General features: G+C 46.1%; 1 protein-coding gene across 2 annotated transcripts in view; it reads left to right on the plus strand.

The window, feature by feature from the left end:
- The window catches only part of LOC141148270 (RING finger protein 112-like), a 39,434-nt gene extending 18,447 nt beyond the window's left edge, over positions 1-20,987 (plus strand). For both annotated transcript variants that reach the window (XM_073635539.1, XM_073635537.1), the window contains 7 exons: positions 388-432; positions 2,137-2,223; positions 8,130-8,253; positions 10,171-10,301; positions 10,963-11,016; positions 15,201-15,275; positions 15,640-20,987. In XM_073635539.1, the coding sequence (XP_073491640.1) occupies positions 388-432; positions 2,137-2,223; positions 8,130-8,253; positions 10,171-10,301; positions 10,963-11,016; positions 15,201-15,275; positions 15,640-16,041 (918 nt within the window). In that variant the 3' untranslated portion in view covers positions 16,042-20,987. The remainder of the gene's footprint in view (positions 1-387; positions 433-2,136; positions 2,224-8,129; positions 8,254-10,170; positions 10,302-10,962; positions 11,017-15,200; positions 15,276-15,639) is intronic.
- The last annotated feature ends 1,812 nt before the right edge of the window (positions 20,988-22,799 follow it).

Below are 22,799 nucleotides of genomic sequence, written 5' to 3' on the forward strand. Positions count from 1 at the left end.
ACTGGTGGCAGCCATGTAACATTTACAAAGTGGGTAGAAGGTGTGGATAAGGATGTTGGGTAATAGAGCTGAAAATCTGGAGACCTCATAGGGACTGGATGCCAAGGCATCTCCTATAAAACAGTGAAGTGTAGCTGCAGGTATCCTCCACCAGATGGCGCTTTAGTCTCTTATAAGGAAGGATGACTATGATAAACTCCCAGCCGCTCATCATCAGATGTACATATCGGTATGATAGACTTTGTGACTCTGATCAAGTTTCTCCTGATTGTTACCGATCACTCGGAGTTCATTTTGCATTGTTATATTTCTGGATACATTGATTGGCTGAGCTGACTTTATAATACTTTTTGTAATATTTTCTAACCTGCGCCAATCTCTTGGCAGATGTATTTGCACATGGGGGAGGAGTACGGATCCCAGCGGCTGCAGGTGAGTGTCTCTCCCAATTCTCCTGAAAATAAAGAGGTTGCTGCAGCAAAATCCATTGTTTCTTTAAAGTTCAACTGCGGCCTCAGCACTTCCCACCAGTCCCCTCCTTTTCCTTCCCCCTGAAGATTCCCCAGTAAGCTTTATTATGCTTTTTTATTTTTTGAATACTTTTCTAAAGTTGTCAGACTGGTCACCTGATACCACAAGGGCCTCCTCTCTCTTCGCCCCCCTTCTCCAGACTGGGCTGGGTGGTACTCGGGGATGCAGAGGGCAGTTACGATGTCAGTGCCCCTCTCTGCCCCATTATACAGTGAGTGCAGGATGCCATGATAATGCCATCTCAGGGGGGGGGGCGGGCAGTGACACCCTGCACTCACAGCTTGTCCTTTAGTCTTTTGGGTTGAGCACCTGAGGGTGTCATTGAATCCCAGAAGACTGAGGACATCTTGTGGCTAAAAGAGCGTACTGCAGGGGACAGGTACAGATTTAAAGTGGTTGTAAAGTCAGAAGGTACATTCTATGCATTAACCACGTCAGCCACGGACCATTTGGCTGGCAAAAGACCAGAGCGTTTTCTTTGCGATTCGGCACTGCGTGGCTTTAACTGACAATTGCGTGGTCGTGCGACGTGGCTCCCAAGCAAAATTGACGTCCTTTTTATCCCACAAATAGAGCTTTCTTTTGGTGGTATTTGATCGCCTCTGCGGTTTTTATTTTTTGCGCTATAAACAAAAAAACGGCGACAATTTTGAAAAAAATGCATTATTTTTTACTTTTTGCTATAATAAATATCCCTAAAAAATATATATGACAAAATGTTTTTTCCTCAGTTTAGGCCGATACGTATTCTTCTACATATTTTTGGTAAAAAAAAATCGCAATAAGCGTTTATTGATTGGTTTGCGCAAAAGTTATAGCGTCTACAAAATAGGTGATAGTTTTATGGCATTTGTATTAATAATTTTTTTTTTTTTTTACTAGTAATGGCGGCAATCAACGATTTTTATCGTGACTACGACATTATGGCGGACAGATCGGACACTTTTTTGGCGCTATTTTGGGACCATTTACATTTATACAGCGATCAGTGCGATTAAAAATGCATTGATTACTGTGTAAATGTGACTGGCAGTGAAGGGGTTAACCACTAGGGGGCAGTGAAGGGGTTAAGTGTGTCCTAGGGAGTGATTCTAACTGTGGGGGGGAGGGGCTATGTGTGACACGACACTGATCATTGCTCCTGATTACAGGGAGCTGTGATCAGTGTCCTGTCACTAGACAGAACGGTGGGAGATGCTGATTTACATTTCCCCATTCTTCCTCTCCGTGAGACGATCGCTGGTATCCCCGCAATCATCGAGTCCGTGGAACCCGCGATCACACTTGCGGAGCTCGCGGTGCCTGCAAACCGCTTCTTAAAGGGCAACATACAGGTACGTTATTCTGCCTGTACGCGCCCTTCTGCCGACGTATATCGGCGTGAGCCGGTTGGCAAGCAGTTAGGATAAAAAGCCTTCTGTGTGCAGCAGCCCCCTTAATTACTTACCTGAACCCCATCTCTATCCAGCGATGTTATATATATATATATTATTTTTTTATTTTTTATTTTTTCTAGTAATAAATTAATATGCATATATTTGTTTAATCAAAAAATATATATATAGTTTCCCATTACCATGAAAGTAAACTAATTTTCTCTTTTAGTATCTGGATATATTGATCCGGGATTGGCACGACTCCAGTAATTGCGATAGAGACGCAGCTCGCTTTTATATCAACCGGGAAATTGAGGTAAATACAAGTACCATGTACATGGCTCTGTATCTCCGATGTCTTTGTCCTTTTCTGTCTTTTATAGATTTTATCTCTCTGTTGCTAAGCATGTTAAGAAATCTGTTGGGGGGAGGGGTTAAACCTCTTCTCCTCCAGGCACAGAGAGTGCCCTTTTGTGGTTTCCAATAATCTTAAAACTAAAGGCAGAACTTTTATTTGTATTTTTTATTTTGGAAGGTTATAACCCTTGTCAGTAATTTTTTATTTTTTTTTGTCCAGTGTCCCCAGTGGGTAGATTTCCCTTCACTTCCTGTCTCATAGCCACAACAGGAAGTGAGAGGAAATCCCTCCAAAGTGAGACTCCCTGTTTTGTCAGCAGAACTAGTGTCCCCATTGGAAGTTCCCCCTTTATTCCTGATCTGGCGACAACCCAAAATTTGGGATTTTCTTTAGCTCTCTGTGATGACGCAGACCGCAATAAAAACTGACAGGGGTTCTAATCCTTCTCCACTCTATCCAAACTACAAAAATAAAGTATATGGTTTAACTTGCCTACTTTCATATGAAATTTGATTATATTATAAACTGTTGGTGCTATGTAAATCCTGTATTAAAATAATAATATTATTATTATTAATATTATTTTACACATTACATTTTATTAAATCATTTTGCAAAGTTACATTTAAAAAAGCCCATATTATGGGACACCTTCATCCCATATATCACAACATGAATAGAACATGAATAAGACAATCCTTTCTAATACTTCCAAGTACTAAAAAAAATCAATATACCTTATATACTTGAGTATAAGCTGAGTTTTTCAGCACATTTTTTTTTTTTTGTGCTGATACTCGAGTGAGGGTCCCACTTACTGCTCTCCGGTCTCTCTGGGGCCGCTTTGAGCTGTTGCTGCGACCGCCTCTAGAGGTCTGGATAGCGCTTGCGACCGCCTCTAGAGGCCCAACAACGGCATGCAGTGTTTCGGAGTTGTCGCCATTTTGTTGTGGCTCAAACCCGACAGTACAATGGACAGCGGGAGACCGTAAACAAGGTGAGGCTGCAGGTGGGCACAGTTAGGCTGCAGGTGGGCACAGTGAGGCTACAGATGGGCACAGTGAGGCTGCAATTGGGCACAGTGAGGCTGCAGATGTATACAGTGAGGCTGCAGGTGGGCACAGTGAGACTGCAGATTGGCACAGTGAGACTGCAGATTGGCACAGTGAGGCTGCAGATTGGCACAGTGAGGCTGCAATTGGGCACAGTGAGGCTGCAGATGGACACAGTGAGGCTGCAGATGGATACAGTGAGGCTGCAGGTGGACACAGTGAGGCTGCAGATGGATACAGTGAGGCTGCAGGTGGGCACAGTTAGGCTGCAGGTGGGCACAGTGAGGCTACAGATGGGCACAGTGAGGCTGCAATTGGGCACAGTGAGGCTGCAGATGTATACAGTGAGGCTGCAGGTGGGCACAGTGAGACTGCAGATTGGCACAGTGAGGCTGCAGATTGGCACAGTGAGGCTGCAATTGGGCACAGTGAGGCTGCAGATGGACACAGTGAGGCTGCAGGTGGGCACAGTGAGGCTGCAATTGGGCACAGTGAGGCTGCAGATGGACACAGTGAGGCTGCAGGTGGACACAGTGAGGCTGCAGATGGATACAGTGAGGCTGCAGGTGGGCACAGTTAGGCTGCAGGTGGGCACAGTTAGGCTGCAGGTGGGCACAGTGAGGCTACAGATGGGCACAGTGAGGCTGCAATTGGGCACAGTGAGGCTGCAGATGTATACAGTGAGGCTGCAGGTGGGCACAGTGAGACTGCAGATTGGCACAGTGAGGCTGCAGATTGGCACAGTGAGGCTGCAATTGGGCACAGTGAGGCTGCAGGTGGGCACAGTGAGGCTTCAGGTGGGCACAGTGAGGCTGCAATTGGGCACAGTGAGGCTGCAATTGGGCACAGTGAGGCTACAGATGGGCACAGTGAGGCTGCAATTGGGCACAGTGAGGCTGCAGATGTATACAGTGAGGCTGCAGGTGGGCACAGTGAGGCTGCAGATTGGCACAGTGAGGCTGCAGATTGGCACAGTGAGGCTGCAGATGGACACAGTGAGGCTGCAGATGGACACAGTGAGGCTGCAGATGGACACAGTGAGGCTGCAGATGGACACAGTGAGGCTGCAAATGAATACAGTGAGGCTGCAGGTGGGCACAGTGAGGCTGCAGATGGACACAGTGAGGCTGCAGATGGACACAGTGAGGCTGCAGATGGACACAGTGAGGCTGCAGATGGGCACAGTGAGGCTGCAGATGGACACAGTGAGGCTGCAGGTGGGCACAGTGAGGCTGCAGGTGGGCACAGTGAGGCTGCAGATGGACACAGTGAGGCTGTAGATGGACACAGTGAGGCTGCAGGAGGGCACAGTGAGGCTGCAATTGGGCACAGTGAGGCTGCAATTGGGCACAGTGAGGCTACAGATGGGCACAGTGAGGCTGCAATTGGGCACAGTGAGGCTGCAGATGTATACAGTGAGGCTGCAGGTGGGCACAGTGACACTGCAGATTGGCACAGTGAGGCTGCAGATTGGCACAGTGAGGCTGCAGATGGACACAGTGAGGCTGCAATTGGGCACAGTGAGGCTGCAATTGGGCACAGTGAGGCTGCAATTGGGCACAGTGAGGCTGCAGATGGATACAGTGAGGCTGCAGGTGGGCACAGTAAGGCTGCAAATGGGCACAGTGAGGCTGCAGGTGGACATAGTGAGGCTGCAAATGGGCACAGTGAGGCTGCAGATGGGCACAGTGAGGCTGCAGATGGACACAGTGAGGCTGCAAATGGGCACAGTGAGGCTGCAGATGGACACAGTGAGGCTGCAAATGGGCACAGTGAGGCTGCAGATGGACACAGTGAGGCTGCAAATGGGCACAGTGAGGCTGCAGATGGACACAGTGAGGCTGCAAATGGGCATTGTTTACCAGTAGCTGCTGCATTTCCCACCCTAGACTTATACTCGAGACAATACATTTTCCCTGTTTTTTGTGGTAAAATTAAGTGCCTCGGCTTATATTCTGGTCGGCTTATACTCGAGTATATACGGTAAGTATGTCTTACCACCTGTTCAACAAAAGCATCTATACTTGGGTAACCGTTATTTCACTTGGGCAAAAATCTGCCCCAAAACAAAGAAAAAGAAAAGGCAAGAAAAAAAAATATAATAATTTTATATATAATTAAATTATATTAGTATTATTAATAAAATTATTATATTGCTTTTTTTCTAATACTTATTCCTTTACTGCTAATTTTTTTGCACTGTTAACCATTTTGCTTACAACCTAAAAAACAATTTATTCGAGGGGGAGGGGGGGGGGGGGGTTTGCCTTCACTTCTTCTTTATTGTGAGGTCCTTTGTAGGCCATTGGGGGTGTTTGGAGAGATTCATGCAGTATGGTGACAACCCCTATAAACCATATCTATTCTGTAGATCAGGGTTAGGCAACCTCAAGCACTGCGGCTGTTATGGGACTACAAGTCCCATGAGGCATTGCAAGATAGACAGCTACAGGGGTGACCCCAAGTGAGCAGGGGGATGATGGGATTTGTAGTTTTGCTACAGCTGGAGTGCTAAGGTTGCCTACCCCTGCTATAGACAATTGATGAATTGACATTGTTATTTATATACACTCTTTTATTTAGATTGTTTTATTTAGATTATTTTGAGCAATTAGTATCTAATTGCTCAAAATTCTATTTGCTTTGAGAATTCTACAGATTAAATGATGACATTCATTTATATATATATGTAGAAATGTTCTGTAGATGTACACCTTGTGCACTAGCTAAGCCTGGCCCCCCCAGCAGTGACCTCATCTACAATGGACGGGGTGAGGTGATGGCAGTTGGAAGGTCACACGTGGCAGTTGGACATTACTGGACACTGGCATGCTGAGTGGGAACCAAGCAGGACTTGCTCCAGAGAAGCCAAGATGCCCCAGCCAGAATATCAAAATTATACCCCCCGCCAGCTGTCACTCAGGTATGGGGTCACCCTGCCCATGGTACAATACATCGCAGCCGGTCGGGTCAGGCCATCCTCAATGGACCATGGGGAATCTAAAGGCCCCTGCATGAGCAAGGCAGGTGGCAACACGCAGATTGGTGGACCTGAGCTAACTGATTACGCCATGCAGACTGAGCCAAATGCCACAGAAGACAGCAGAATACCAGCTGGTAAACTGCATAGGATGGCATCAATGGGAACAGGGCAGAGCACACAATGGACTGGCCTCCTGGATAGTATGCCCTCAACTGGATCAGGGCAGAGCACACAACGCACTGGCACCCTGCATAGTATGCCATCAACTGGAATGAGGCTGAGGAGCCACCACTGGCCACCACACATCGCATGCCACCACCTAGGACCATGCAGAGGCCATCACCACCTAGGACCATGCAGAGGCCATCACCACCTAGGACCATGCAGAGGCCATCACCACCTAGGACCATGCAGAGGCCATCACCACCTAGGACCATGCAGAGGCCATCACCACCTAGGACCATGCAGAGGCCATCACCACCTAGGACCATGCAGAGGCCATCACCGCCTAGGACCATGCAGAGGCCATCACCGCCTAGGACCATGCAGAGGCCATCACCGCCTAGGACCATGCAGAGGCCATCACCACCTAGGACCATGCAGAGGCCATCACCACCTAGGACCATGCAGAGGCCATCACCACCTAGGACCATGCAGAGGCCATCACCACCTAGGACCATGCAGAGGCCATCACCACCTAGGACCATGCAGAGGCCATCACCACCTAGGACCATGCAGAGGCCATCACCACCTAGGACCATGCAGATGCCATCACCACCTGAGACCATGCAGAGGCCATCACCACCTGAGACCATGCAAAGGCCATCACCACCTAGGACTATGCAAAGGCCATCACCACCTAGGACTATGCAGAGGCCATCACCACCTAGGACTATGCAGAGGCCATCACCACCTAGGACTATGCAGAGGCCATCACCACCTAGGACTATGCAGAGGCCATCACCACCTAGGACCATGCAGAGGCCATCACCAACTACCAATGAGCAGAGGACATTTGCAACTGGCACCGCACAGAGCCCACCACCACCTAACGACTCCAGAACACCAAGAGTCTTGGGTTTTCTAAGACGCCTTTGGAACTTCATTTGGAGCAAGGATGACCCGGAAGCAGAGGAAGCAAGCTTCACATGGAGTATAACAATGGCACGTGAAGGATTCCCCAACCATTGGGGTTGGCCATGAGGGAGTCTACAATAACGTCCGATAAACGTCCTGCAAACTCATACAAGTGTTGCATTTCATTAATATAGTAATTATAATACTGGTATGGGGTGTGTAATATAATGGTCATTGGAAAATGCCTGTCTAGTCACAGGCTGAGGGTGGGTCTAACAAAATCCCTCCTGCAGTACTTTTTTTTTTTTTGTCTACTAGATGTCCTCAGCCTGATGACCAGCATTATTCAACACTTCCTCTGAGCCCAGGTCATCCTAGACCAGTGATGGAGAACCTTGCCACCCCAGATGTTTTGTAACTACATTTCCCATGATGCTCATGCACTCTGCAGTGTAGGGGAGCATCATGGGAAATGTAGTTCCAAAACATCTGGGGTACCAAGGTTCTCCATCACTGGTCTAGGATGACCTGGGCTCAGAGAAAGTGTGTTGAATAATGCTGGTCATCAGGCTGAGGACATCTAGTGGACAAAAAAAAAGTACTGCAGGAGGGATTTTTTTTAGATTGAATTTGAATGTTGCAGCACAATGTGTTGTTTTATCTCTCTAATGTTCTTTTCATTTTGATCCTGTGATTGTTGGATGGAGTTCTGCTCTAGTGTTCGTCACACATGTCCCTCTTTTTTTTTCCAGAAACTCCAGAAGGGCTGCAATTATCCCAAAGTATTATGGGGCTTGAAAAGCAGTCACACCCGCTGCTTCCTGCTCCCCCATCCAGGCAAAGGGATAACAGGAGAGGGTCAGGGGCGGCTTCAAGGTAATGACCCCCTCCCCCTCCCCCACATGGCGCTAAGTAATCATTTTTATGGTTTTCAGTTTATCACTTCAGTTCACAGTAGAATGCGGTGCAGGAAATGCACGTAGATCGCATTCAAATTGTACTGCCCTTGCGATCTGCAGTGGGTGTCAGTGCAGTCATAATGACACCCCAAATGCAGGTCACAAAATGCAGTGCGTTTTGCCTACACCGGATCGCATGGTACAATGAACGACTATGGTCTCTGGTTGCAGTGCGTTCCCAAAATTGCTACATGCATGACTTTGGTGCGGATACGGTGCGATTAGAGTCTATTCAAATCGCACCGCACTAAATCACGTGAATTGTACAGGAATGTGGTGCGATTCATATCCGATTTATAGTGTGAACGAAGTTTGCACCAATATCGATCTTGGTGCCGATACTAAGCATTTATACAAGTACTGGTGCTAATGCTCCAGTTCCTGAAACCGATACCTTTTTGCAGTGCGATTTGAGCCCCATACAAAATGAATGGGATCAAATCGCACTGCAAAAGAGTTGAATGTGACTGTGTGGGCGGAACTAAATGTAAAAATATAACCGGGTTTGCCTGGAGGCATCCTAAAATTCAGGTAAAGGGCGGGGGGGGGGGGGGGTTGGGGACAGTGTGCGTTTGGGGATGTGGGGGGAATGTGACCATATTTTATGTTACACCCCCTTGATATGGGTATTACATGAAACCTAATAAAAGGTGGACAGAGAACATAAAATGAAACATTGTACAATCCCTGTTTCCCGCACTGCCCCTGTGCAAACTCAGGCTTGTCTTAGTGACTTTAGCCTGGGTTCACACAGGAGCGACGCGTTTCGGACAGGAATTACACCGCGTTCTGGTTCAAATTGCATGCAATTCTTTGCAGTGCGATTTGGGCCCATTGATTTTGTATGGGCTGAAATCGCACTGCAAAGGTATCGGTTTCAGGCAGTGGTGGCCCCTCCATAAGGGGCGCCCGTGCGCTGCCCCTTCTCGCCGCTCCACCCCCCCCCAATATGCAATGGATAGATTCATGGCTGACGCGGCCACCCCTTATTCATGCGTCCGGCCTGTTTCAGGGCACCGGGTGCATGAATTACAGCGGCCAGAGGATCTAATAGGCTTCAAAATCGGGTGGGTTCGGGTCGCAGAGGATGCGCTCTGATCCCACCCAGATGTGTTACAATGAATATTCCCTGTTGAAACACTGACCCTCAAGCCGGCCAATCAGAAGCGGGTGTGCGACCCGTTTTCCGATTGGCTGAAAAAGAGAAGACACCCGATTGGCCCGCCGAGGAGGAGGGAGGAAACATGGTTCTGCGATTGGTCATTCACGCCTCGGCGCTTTGAAATCGTGGGCAGAATCGCCGCAAATCGCGATTCGAAGCACCGAGGTGTGAAATGCAGGCTTAACGGCACCTCAATCGCTCTTGCGATAAATCGCGGCAAATTACAACACTTGTTGCTCGAAAAGGAGCCGGAGCTTCTTTTGGGGGGCGACAGCGTTGCGATTTGCCACGATTGCAGCGAGATTTGTCCTGCCAAAATCGCGGTTATGGTGCCATTTTAAGTTGCCGCAAGCACGTCGCACTCTTTTTTTCTGCGATTCTGGAATCGCTGGCAAAATTGCGCAATTCTACCAGTGATTCCGGCGTGAACAGGACCTAACGGTGCATTTTAGAGCAGATTATATTGCAGGACACATGAGAAAGCATTTCAGTGCTGAATGATGGCCTTGTGCCAGAATGGCGCGTCATTGGCGCTCCGCCGTGGTGGAAATCTCCGGTAGAATCTCACAATGTTCAGACTGGATTAGTAATGATATTCTTCCCTAATCTCAGTCTTGGCTCTCGGTCGCATTATAATTGTCCCCTCTCCCTTCTACCCTCCCCCCATGACAGATATGGATGAAGACTTCCAGGAGAACCTGCGCGCGTTCATAGCGGACGTGGTGAAAGGCGTCTGGCACCGGACTAAGACGGACCGGACCGGGGAGCTCCTCACCTGCTCACACCTTCCCTCCATCCTGCAGGTCGGTATGAAGACGCTTCATATTCTGCTTTAATGAAAGAATAAGACAAAAAGCACAACGTCCTCATCAACCGGCAGCTTCAGGATTGATAAAATAAAACCATTTTGGGGCCCATTTATACTGGTGCAGTATGGGGGACAATGTGTTACTGCATTGAGGTGCCATTCATTTTTTATCCCTCGTTCACACTGGAGCGACTTCTTATGCGATTTGAAAAGTCGCACCCTATTGCGGTACCACATCCATTTAAAAAAAGTGGTTCCTGCACTACTTTTGGCGATTTCGGGTGCGACTTGCATAGACATCTGTGCATGAAGCCCCCACAGGTGTCTTCCAAGTCGCAACCTGAAGTCGCACTGACGTGCCGCTTTGAAATTGTGCAATTTTTAGATGAAGCCGCACGATTTCAAAGGCGTATTCAATGTGAACGAGGGCGTAATGGCACCTCAGTAGCAATAAGGCAATGAACAGTACACTGTAATCTAAGGACCCAGTAACACTATTGCCTTGCAGTAACACACAATACATGCATTGCGGTGCAATTCATTCTGAATTACCCACAATACATGTAACAAGTGTCCCCATGTAGTGACAGTTTGTGTCGTCCTTTTTTTTTCACATACCCGGTATAATACTCCATCTATGTCTTCATTTCTTCTAGGAATTTGTCTGTGTTCTTGAGCGACAAAAATACGGCTTCTCAACACCGATGGAGGTAAGTCTTTATTATATCGGCTAAATGGATTTTTCCTTGCCATAGTTCATGACCTACACACACATGGAATATGCTGTCCTCTGATTGGAGAAGAACAGGTAAGGGGGGTACAGAGAGTAATGCCATAAGGAGCCCAGCAGGGGTGGGCCGGGCCCAGCAAAGACTGCCTATCCTATGAGTGTCCTTCCTCCTAGCAAACCATATACAGTGGAACCTTGGAGTAATGCGGTTAACGAGTGTTTTGAAAGACGAGCAACTTTATTTTTTTAAATTTTTTTAAATTCTGACTCGGTTTGCGAGTGTCGTCTCGCAAAACGAGCAGATTTGAAGCTAATGGGGTGTGCAGTACCGCATTTGGCCAGAGGTGCAGGGGGGCGCTGGGGACACTCGGAAAGGTTCGGAGCCATTCGGAAATACTTAGAGACACTCCGTTCCTGAGTGTTTCCGAGGCTTTACGAGTTCAGCCGAGCTGTCCTCGAGTATTTCCGAGGCTCTCCGGCACCCCCCCCCCACCTCTGGCCACATGCGGTATTGCATGTAATAGAAGTCAATGCGGAACGAACTATCTTTGTTTCCATTGACTCCTATGGGGAAACTCGATTTGATATGCTAGTGCTTTGGTTTTGGAACGGATTATGCTCGTAATCCAAGGTTCCACTGTATGTATATATGTATATGTGTATATGTGTGTGTGTGTGTGTGTGTGTGTGTGTGTATATATATATATATATATATATATATATATATATATATATATAAAGGGGACTTTAAATATATCTCCTATAGAGGAGATATGCAATTAGTGGACCTCCAGCTGTTGCAAAACTACAAGTCCCATCATTCCTCTGTCTCTGGGTGACATACCTGTGGCTGTCGCAGTCTTACTATGGCCTCATGGGACTTGTAGTTCTGCAACAGCAGGAGGTCCACTAATTGCATATCCTTGTCTATAGTGACCTGATACAGGAACAATCCCATTTATACTGAATGTTATTACAATATTTCTTAAATTAGAATACTAGGGCATTTAAAAACACACCATACATAAATGTATAAAATGTAAAAAATGCACAATAAGTTGACAAGTATGTTTTAGGAACATAAGTCAACATCAAGGACAATCGAGGTCTGCGAGTTTCATGGGACGTTGTGCTTCTTCAGGACTCTTCTTGTCTCTGTGTATATCATATGCTCTTATGAATTCCATAAAAAACTCTAATACTCATTATGATAGATAGATAGATAGATAGATAGATAGATAGATAGATAGATAGATAGATAGATAGATAGATAGATAGATAGATAGATAGATAGATAGATAGATAGATAGATAGATAGATAGATAAACAGTATAAACAGGAAGAAATTGCCCTACCAGCATGTCTTTGGAGTGTGGGAGGAAACCCAATATTATAAGTGTCTCTTATAATGATTGTTTTTTTTTTACTTTATAAAATTCATAATAGTATATAATATATACTGCATATAATTGAGAACAGAAGAGTCCTGAAGAAGCCGATCTTCCAAAGAAACACGTAGGCCAGTGGTCTCCAAACTGCAATCCATGGGCCAGATGCGCCCCTTTGCTTGCCTTTATCTCCGGCCCTTGGGGCACTGTTCCTCCTGCTAATATGAGGCATTATTCCTCTCTCACTGACACCAATGATGTAGCACCATTCATTTCACTGACCCCAACAATGAGGCAATATGATTTCCACTAATGCCAATGATGGAGCATTAATTCCTTTCAATGACACCAATGATGGGGCACTACTCCTCCCACTGACACCAGCAATGGAGCACTTCTTCTACTGACACCAGTGATGGAGCATCATTCCTTCCACTGATACTAACAATGGGGCATCTTCCACTGACACCAATGACAGAGCATTAATTCCCTCCAATGACACTAATGATGGGGCACTATTTCTTCCAACAGTGGGGTAGTATTCCTCCCACTGACCCCAGTGATGGAGCATTATTTCTTCCACTGACACCATTGATGGGGCACTTTTCCTCCCACCAAGATAAACAATAGAGCACTATTCCTTCCACTGAAAACAACCATGGGGATATTCCTCCCACTAATACTAATGATGTGCCACTATTCCTCCTCCCACGACCAGAGGCACTATGTCATTTTTTTTTCTCCCACTGACGCTGGGGCAATTTCTTCTCCCACTGGTGACAGTACGGCCCCCCTAAAGTCTGAAGGAAAATAAACTGGCCCTTTGTTTAGAAAAGTTTGGAGAGCCCTGCCGTAGACCTTGATTCTCTTTCTTGTGCAACTTTGTATCCAACACTTTTGGGTATGATGTGTTTGTAATGACCTATTGGGCAAATTTTATGAAACTTTGTAATACAATTCAGTATATTTTATATTTGTTCCTGTATCGGGTCACTATAGGGGGTATATTTAAAGTCCCCTTTTATCATACAGTATACATGGTTCGCTAGTAGGAAGGACACTCCTAGGCAGTCTTTGCTGGGCCCGGCACCCCCTGCTGGGCCCCTTATGGCAATACAACCTCTTACCCCTTTACTGGTGGTCCTGGTTTGCTAAATGACAATGACGACACCCCCACCTTTATTTGATTTCTGTCCCTCTTACTACCGCCCTCTGTGTACACCCCCATACAGGGACGGCCTGTCCATTGTGGGTGGCCCCCCCATCCATGTCGCCGCCCTCCCTATCCATGCGCCCAGCCCCTTTTCAGGACGCCAGGCACATGAATTGCTATGACGGGGATGGTGGTGGGTGGTAATGTGTTTTTTTTATAGCCAGAGGCTCTAATAGGTGTCAAAATAGGGTGGGCTCGGGGCGCAGAGCATTGCGTCCAGAGCCCACCCAGGTGTGTTGCAATTATTCATTCGCTGTTGCAACACTGATCCTCCTCCCGACCAATCGGAAAGTGGAAAGCCCAATTGGCTGAAAGGACAGGTGATCCTATTGGACACCTAGGAGAAGGGAGGAGCCGCACAGAAGACACAGGAGCCTGCCTGCCATCCATAGAAGCCCTGCCGGAGCCCCCCACCTGACCACCGGGGCCTGCTGGGGTAAGTGCGGGGGGGGGTGCTGAGATGCCACCGACCAAGGGGGGTTGTTTTCCGACCAACGGGGGGGTTGTTTGCCGACCAACAGGGATTTTTTTTGCCAACCAATGGAGGGGGGGTTGTTTGCCGCCCCCCCCCAAAAAAAACACTGGCTGCCACTGCCCCCATACACCCAGTCTTGGAGTCTTTATGTGACTGATTGGCCTTGTTAGCACTCTGCAGCACTCATAAACAGAGGACAGTGGACCAGGCAGTGTTATAGGAATGGCTTGACCTAATCAGCCCGATTGGCTGAAAAGACAGGCGATCCTATTGGACGCCTAGGAGAAGGGAGGAGCTGCACAGAAGACACGGGAGCCTGCCTGCCATCCATAGAAACCCTGCCAGAGCCCGCAACCTGACCACCGGGGCCTGCTGGGGTAAGTGCAGGGGGGGGTGCTGAGATGCCACCGACCAATGGGGGGGGTTGTTTGCCGACCAACGGGGGGGGGGGTTGTTTGCCGACCAACGGGGGGGGTTGTTTGCCGACCAATGGGGGGGGGTTGTTTGCCGACCTACGGGGGGGGTTGTTTGCCGACCAACGGGGGGGTTCTTTGCCGACCAACAGGGTTTTTTTTTTGCCGACCAATGGAGGGGGGGTTGTTTGATGCCCCCCCCATAAAAAACCACTGGCCGCCACTGCCCCCATACACCCAGTCTTGGAGTCTTCATGTGACTGATTGGCCTTGTTAGCACTCTGCAGGACTCATAAACAGAGGACAGTGGACCAGGCAATGTTGTAGTTGTGGCTTGACCTAATCAGCCATGCCCCCCCGCACAATTCTATTCTTCTGAGTCCCAGACATTGCATATGCTAGCATTGACAGTTACACAGAGCACAAAGGAAGGTGGGGCCCTAACTTGAAGGGGGTGTACTGGGCCCCATGATTCCACATGGCTGCCCTAGGGAAAAAGCATTTGTGAAGAGCCAAAGATCTTTATCAATTTTTGACCCTTGTGAAAAAAGTGACATCACAGTTGGAGATGAGCCAATCAGTTTGCACAAATCCAACAGTCTCTATCCGCAATTGGTTGCTTCCCATATAGGGTCACATATACCGCCATCTCTCACTCTCAGTTCTCTCTTCCAGATGTTTTATGCTATTATGAACCAGAAAACCCTGGAGAACACCAAGCTGGAGCTGGCAGAATTCCTCAACAATCAGGTGAGTGACCGGCTCTCAGCTCTGAATGGTAAGAGAAATAAGGGAGAAAAACCAACCAGATCTGTATTGTGTTTACTAACACACATAGATCTGTGCTGTGATTGGCCCCAGCAATCAGCAGGTTCACAGCCAAAATCATTGGCTGCGAGCCTGCTGATGAACTCATGCTGTGTCCAATCAGGAGGTGCATGTGCACCTGTCAACCAGGAAGTTGGGAGCCACCAGCCAGCAGTACTACTGGCTGCTCAGCAAGTAGTTAAAATCCCTGCAGAGTGTTTGTTTTTTCCTTAACAAAAGTGGAGTTCCCCTTTAAGTGAATCACATGCATCTAGAAGATAACAATGTTTTTTTTGTCTCCTCTCAGCCTTCCCACCTCCTACCATCCACCATGAGGACGCTCATCTCCGAGAAGGTGGAGGATCTGACCAAAAAGTTCACCTACTCCTTGAAGGGTCCCAACCCCGCCCACCACGCCACGGTGCTGGGAGAGCTGGAGTCTCATCTGCAGGAAGAACAGGAGAAGTTCTGCTCTGGCTACAAGACGCGTTTCACCTGTAATGCCATCGGACTGGGCGTGACGGCGGGGATCGGACTGTATGGGGTGGTTGGTGCCGCCGCTGCGAGGGGCACCGTCGTCCTGGCCACACAGCCGGCCGTGGTGGCTGCAGAGAAGGTGGTAGCTGAGTCGGTGGTCACGGGCACTGTCAACCTGCTGAAGAGCGGAATGTCCGCCCTGGTGGGGCGATTTTTCCGAGGTGGCCTTTGATGCATAATAGGGAGTAACTGCGCCCTGAATAAAGCTCCCGGGTGTGTCCAGGGTGCTGGTTTTAAAATGAAATGCATTGGAAAATTTGACACCCCATGAAGGGGGAGAGGCATAAAACAAAAAAAAAAGTGTAACCCTTCCAGGTATTTATTACGTTTCACAGAGATCACAGCACTCTATGTCAGAGGATCTCAACCCCAGTCCTCAAGAACCCCCAACAGGCCATGTTTTGAGAATTTCTCTTAGCTGTCCAAAATACCAAACCATTGACTCTGATTTAAGGCAAGATAAAGGAAAACCTGCAAACATGGCCCGTTGGGGGTACTTGAGGACTGAGGTTGAGAACCATTTCTCTATCTGACAATGCCTTTGTCTGCTTTTATCTCCCAAAGGACGGTGCCATCTTTGTTCAGGCATCATGCAAGCTGTCAGGGATCAGCAGCAGCACGAGGGACGGCCAGATCTGCATGGATACACTTATGAAAAACTAAGATCAGACTGTGTATAGAAGTGTCAAATTATTTACAGTGAAGCCAAAATCCATCCAAACAGGAGCAAAAAGCAAATTTAAAGTGTTACTAAACCCACAACAGTCAAATCAGTCTGTATATGCAGTAAAGCATGCTTGTTATACTCACTGTGAAACCTAAGGGGTTAATCTTCTGCATTGTGTAAAAAAGGCTGTTTGAGCCTGTCTTCTCTGATCCTCCCCTTCTTCCACTGTCCCCAGTATATCTCCTGATAGTACAGAGCCTTGGGGACAAGCTGCACATGCTCAGTTTGGTGTGTATTTTTAAAGTGTTTTTTTTTTCTTGGGAGAGTGCATGTGATCAGCACAGGGCCAATCAGCACTGTCCAGACAGAGGGCCAGGGGTGTCCTGCATCCTCATAGGACAATCTCCTATGAGGAATAAAAACTCCTCCTACAAGCTTTAACCAGTGCTTGGCTGGTCAATGATAGAAGTCACAAGACTGCTATATACTGCTGATGAGAAAAGGTATTTAGCAGGTTATATTTACTAAAATAATTGTATTTCCATGTGCTGTGTACTGTGGGAGACCAGATATAGTGACTGCAGAGTCCTGGGGAGACCAGATATAGTGACTGCAGAGTCCTGGGGAGACCAGATATAGTGACTGCAGAGTCCTGGGGAGACCAGATATAGTGACTGCAGGCTCCTGGGGGGACCAGATATAGTGAATGCAGAGTCCTGGGGAGACCAGATATAGTGACTGCAGAGTCCTGGGTTTAGTAACCCTTTAACCACTTAAGGACCGGAAGGATTTGCCCCCTCAATGACCAGGCCATTTTTTGCGATTCGGCACTGCGTCGCTTTAACTGACAATTGCGCGGTCGTGCGATGCTTTACCCAAACACAATTGATGTCCTTTCTTTCCCACAAATAGAGTTTTCTTTTGGTGGTATTTGATCACCTCTGCGTTTTTTATATTTTGCGCTATAAACAAAAAAAAGAGCGAAAATTTTGAGAAAAAAACAATATTTTTTACTTTTTGCTATAAAAAATATCCCCAAAGAAAAAATGAGTTTAGGCCAATTATGTATTCTTCTACATATTTCTGGTAAAAAAAAATTGCAATAAGCGTATATTGATTGGTTTGCGTCTACAAAATAGGGGATAGATTTATGACATTTTTATTATTAATTATTTTTTTTACTGGCGGTGATCAGCGATTTTTTTTTTTTTTTTGCGGGACTGCGACATTGCGCGGACAGATCGGACACTTTTGACACTTTTTTGGGATCATTTATAAAGTGATCCGAGCTACAAATATCCACTGATCACTGTATAAATGTCACTGGCAGGGAAGGGGTTAACACTAGGGGGCGATCAAGGGGTTAAGTGTTCCCTGGGAGGTGTTTTTAACTGCGGGGGCAGTGTAGTGATTGGAGGAGGAGAGAGATCGCTGTTCCTGATCACTAGGAACAGCAGATCTCTCAACACCCCCCCCCCCCATGTCAGAACGAGGATCTGCCTGTTTATATTGACGGATTCCCATTCTGGCCCTCTGAGGGGCGATCGCGGGTCGCCAGCGGACATCGTGGCCGCCGGCAACGTGCATCGGCTCTGGCATGCGCCCCCTAGAGCTCGTAGCCTCCCTGGCGGTATGATTATTTCAGATTTTTGCGTCTCAAGGCGGTACAATTATTTTGCATAGGAGTTTGGCGTTTTATATTGTAGGCCTGTAATTCTTAGCAATAACACACTTAGATCTGTCCACCAAGAGTCTAGTAGATATCCCGGGTATGATGAAGTTTGAAACACAAAAACATAAATTATAATATAATAAATAAATATAAATAATTATAAAAAAACAATAATATAATGATAATAAAATAAATCTCCCCACGATTCACTATCGCTCAATTCTGCGAGTGTTCTAATTTACTATTGCTGTTTTCTAGCTGGTCTAAAACCACTTTTGACGTAAAGGGACACTTTTTGGTTGCTATGGACAATCTCCAGTTTCCAGGCAGAAAGAACAGTATATACAGTATCATATAAAACTGCATGCAGGGCATAGGACAAAGCATTGGGGACAAAAGGGATGTGAAATGATTTCATACAGTACTGTAATCTGTAAGATTACAGTACTGTATGTATTAGAATTTTTCACTTTTTTTTATTTGCCGCTGGGCTCCGCCCCCGTGCGTTGTGACGCTCACAGGGAACGGAGCCTGGCACGGAGAGGCTTCGGAGGAGGACAGAGCCCGCAGACAGTGCGGGGGGACATCGCAGGATCCTGGGGACAAGGTAAGTATACCGCACCAGGATCCTGCAATGCAATCCCAAGTGTGGCTCGGGGTTACCGCTAATGGTGCTGAAATGTAACCCCGAGCTACACTCGGGAAAACCGCCAGGGAGGTTAAAGCGGCCGACGTTCACCTACGGCGATTCACGCAGCCGTGCCAAATTGCCGCAGTATTGTGACGGCGGCTGGTCGGCAAGGGGTTAAAGATATAAGTGAACCCAGTGAAAAAATACCTAACTAAACTAAAAAATACCTAACTAGCAGGAACCGAAAAAACTATATACAATATATACAAATGGGGAACACAGAAAACAGGGTAAAAAGAGGCGTAGGGAACATATAGGAAGGGGAAACCAGAACTGGGATCAGGAACAAGGCGGCGGGGTTCAGGGTATCTATACAACACAAACAGCAGGGACAGGATAAATGGCTAGCAGTATCTGGCAAGAAAGCGAAACACTGATGCAAGAGGTAAATGTAAGTACTAAATACCTTCCCAGCAGCCAGCATCAGGTGAAAACTGATTACTGGAGACTGCTGGCTGCTAGGAGACACCCGGTGGTGGACACCAGAACTACACCCTCCCACTCTGGTAAGCACAGGTGATCCGAGTCCTGACTCAAGCTCATCAGCTTCTTCCTGGACTGAGATGCCAGTTCAGAGATGACCCAGTCAGGTAAGAGTGGCCGTTTTTAACTGAACCCAGGCACAGTTCACCCCCCTTTGGTCCTGGTCACTTGTGTAGTATGAGTGCTGCCAAACCTTGCCTGGGAACGGTCAAGTGTAGCATGCATGGGGACTACTTGGAAGAGGCGGGCCGGCTCATTTCACTGTGAGCGCCAACCGTGCCAGAGCAAAGAACTCACTATAGATGACTGAGCACAGAAGCGGAGATCGCTGTGGTCTGATTAGCAGAGGCGATGAGGTAAGTGAGCACAGGAACACTTATTCCTAGCCCAGTGTGAGTGCAGAACCTGTGGGGCCAGGGAGGGACCATGGAACTCGGGCATTGCTCAGTTCAGCTGTATCCAGTGTGTGTGTGCATTATGAATCCTGGTGTCTGTGCAGATCTTGGCTGTGTTCACAAATGCCTGACACAGATCAGCCTGTCCACAGTCTGGTCACTAGGGGGAGTGGAGACTGAGGAAATGCTTCCTCCTGTCTGCAGCAGACTGTTGCCATCATCTCAGCCTAGGCACAGTTGTGGGTGCAGTGGCAGAGATTGCACAGAGTCCAATTGTAGCAAACAGAACTTATATTAAAGTCAAGTCAAAGTTCAATAATATGAACAGCCCCGTGGGTGGGAACGTGAAGAGCCCCGTGGGTGGGAACGTGAAGAGCCCCGTGGGTGGGAACGTGAAGAGCCCCGTGGGTGGGAACGTGAAGAGCCCCGTGGGTGGGTGCCTGGCTGGGAACACTCACAGTTCTTTAATAGGAATGTGGAGTGGAGCAGGTCTCAGAGGGCGGAATGAGGCCTGCCCGGTCTGTGCCAAAATGGGAGGATTCCTGTAAGGATTGCTTGTCTATATTCTGTCCCTACTCTTCTGGCACCTATTTGCTTTCCATGGCAGACGGCTGACCTGACCCTACACTATCTATTCACACAATGTGTGCCAAGCCCCAGGGTCTTAAATAGATTCTGCCTGACCCAAGATGGCTGCCAATATCGCATGCATTCAATTGGTTGCTTCCCCAGTGACCCAGTAAACGATAGAGGAGCATGTTCCCCCTGATTTCCTCTCCCTCTGCGGTTGAGCGCCACCTGCAGTGGAGAAAATAAACTGCACCTGCCTACACAGTCATGGCCTGGTGCTCCTGGATGGTGCTTTACTGATAAAATTTTGAAAAACAAAAAAAAAAAAATTATACTGTTGCTGTCTGTTGGGGCATTTTACAGCAGGGGGTCTCAAACTCAAAAGTCCCATCATGCCTCTGCCTGTAGGAGTCATGCTTGTCTTGCAGTGCATTATGGGACTTGTAGTTTTGCGACAGCTGGAGGGCCGCCAGTTTGAGACCCCCCTGCTTTAGAGGATTTATTCATGCAGATTTGTAAAATCACTGAGAGGCAAACTATAGCAATACAAATTGTTGGCCAATCAATTGCTATACAAAATTCTGAAAAAGCGATTTGTGTGTTACTTGAACTTCAGAAAATAAAATACACAAAGTGCAAACGTTTCCTGATTTTTTATTGGACATACTTACATGTGTTCATTCTAATTTCTGGGCCAATCCACTAAGGGCCTGCTTTACACTTCAAAATTTATTATTAGATGTTTTTTTAACCACTTCAGACCAGGCCATTTTTTGTGATGCGTCACTGCGTTACTTTAACTGACAATTGCGCGGTCGTACCCAAATAAAGTTGACTTACTTTTTTTTACCCACAAATATGACTTTCTTTTGGTGGTATTTGATCACCTCTGCGATTTTTTTTTTTTTTTTTTTTTGCGTTATAAACAAAAAAAGACTGACAATTAAAAAAAAAAAAAAAAAAAACTATATTTTTAACTTTTTGCTATAATACATTTCCAAAAAAAAAAGTAAAAAAAATTCTTCATCAATTTAGGCCATTATGTATTCTTTTAAATATTTTTGCTAAAAAAAAAAATCCCAAAAAGTGTATATTGATCAGTTTGCACAAAGAGTTATAGCATCTACAAAATAAGGGATAGATTTAGGGACTTTACTTTTTTTTTTTTTTTATCGTTTTTACTGGTAATGACAGCGATCTGCGATTTATTTTTTATTTATTTTTTTTATTTTTTTTTTAACACTAAACAAAAAAGACTGACAATTAAAAAAAAAAAAAAAAAAAAAACAACAATATCTTTAACTTTTTGCTATAATACATTTCCAAAAAAAAAAAAAGTAAAAAAAAAAAAAATTCTTCATCAATTTAGGCCAATATGTATTCTTTTAAATATTTTTGCTAAAAAAAAAAATCCCAAAAAGCGTATATTGATCGGTTTGCACAAAGAGTTATAGCGTCTACAAAATAAGGGATAGATTTAGGAACTTTACTTTTTTTTTTTTTTTAATCGTTTTTACTGGTAATGACAGAGATCTGCGATTTATTATTTTTTTTTTTTTTAACACTAAACAAAAAAGACTGACAATTAAAAAAAAAAAAAAAAAAAAAAAACAACAATATCTTTAACTTTTTGCTATAATACATTTCCAAAAAAAAAAAAGTAAAAAATAAATTTCTTCATCAATTTAGGCCAATGTGTATTCTTCTAAATATTTTTGGTAAAAAAAAAAAAAAAAAAATCCCAATAAGCGTATATTGATCAGTTTGCACAAAAAGTTATAGCGTCTACAAAATAGGGGATAGATTTAGGGACTTTACATATTTTTTTTTTAAATCGTTTTTACTGGTAATGACAGCGATCTGCAATTTATTTTTTATTCCATTTATTTATTTATTTACTTATTTATTTTTTAGCGGGCCTGCGGCATTGCGGCGGACAAATCTGACCCTAAGTGACACTTTTTGGGGACCGGTGACACCAATATAGTGATCAGTGCTAAAAAAAAAATATGCACTGTCACTGTATAAATAGCAAAGGCGGGGAAGGGGTTAACTACAGGGGTGATCAAAGGATTAAATGCGTTCCCTGGGAGGTGCTTCTAAGACTCCTTTCACACTGGGGCGGCAGGTCCGTTAGCAGTAAAGCGCCGCTAAGTTTTAGCTAGTCGGCTTGCAAACTTCTTTTCAGGAAAAGTATAATAAAAAAGAAACAAGGGGCGGTTCACACCACAAAAACGCACTCCAGATCTGTTCCGGATGCGTTTCTGCATGTGCGTGTTTAAGGCGTTTTTTATGTGTTCCGGTGCGTTTTTGATGCGTTTCCGGATGCATTCCAGGTGCTGTTCTTTTTTTTTTTTTTTCCTGTTTTTTTCCCAACTATATTCCAGTGCATTTGCGATGCATTGCGGTGCATTTTTGATGCGTTTTACTGCATTCCAGTACAGTCCAGTGC

This window comes from Aquarana catesbeiana, linkage group LG06 (genome assembly GCF_042186555.1).
Source record: "Aquarana catesbeiana isolate 2022-GZ linkage group LG06, ASM4218655v1, whole genome shotgun sequence".
NCBI lineage: Eukaryota > Metazoa > Chordata > Amphibia > Anura > Ranidae > Aquarana > Aquarana catesbeiana.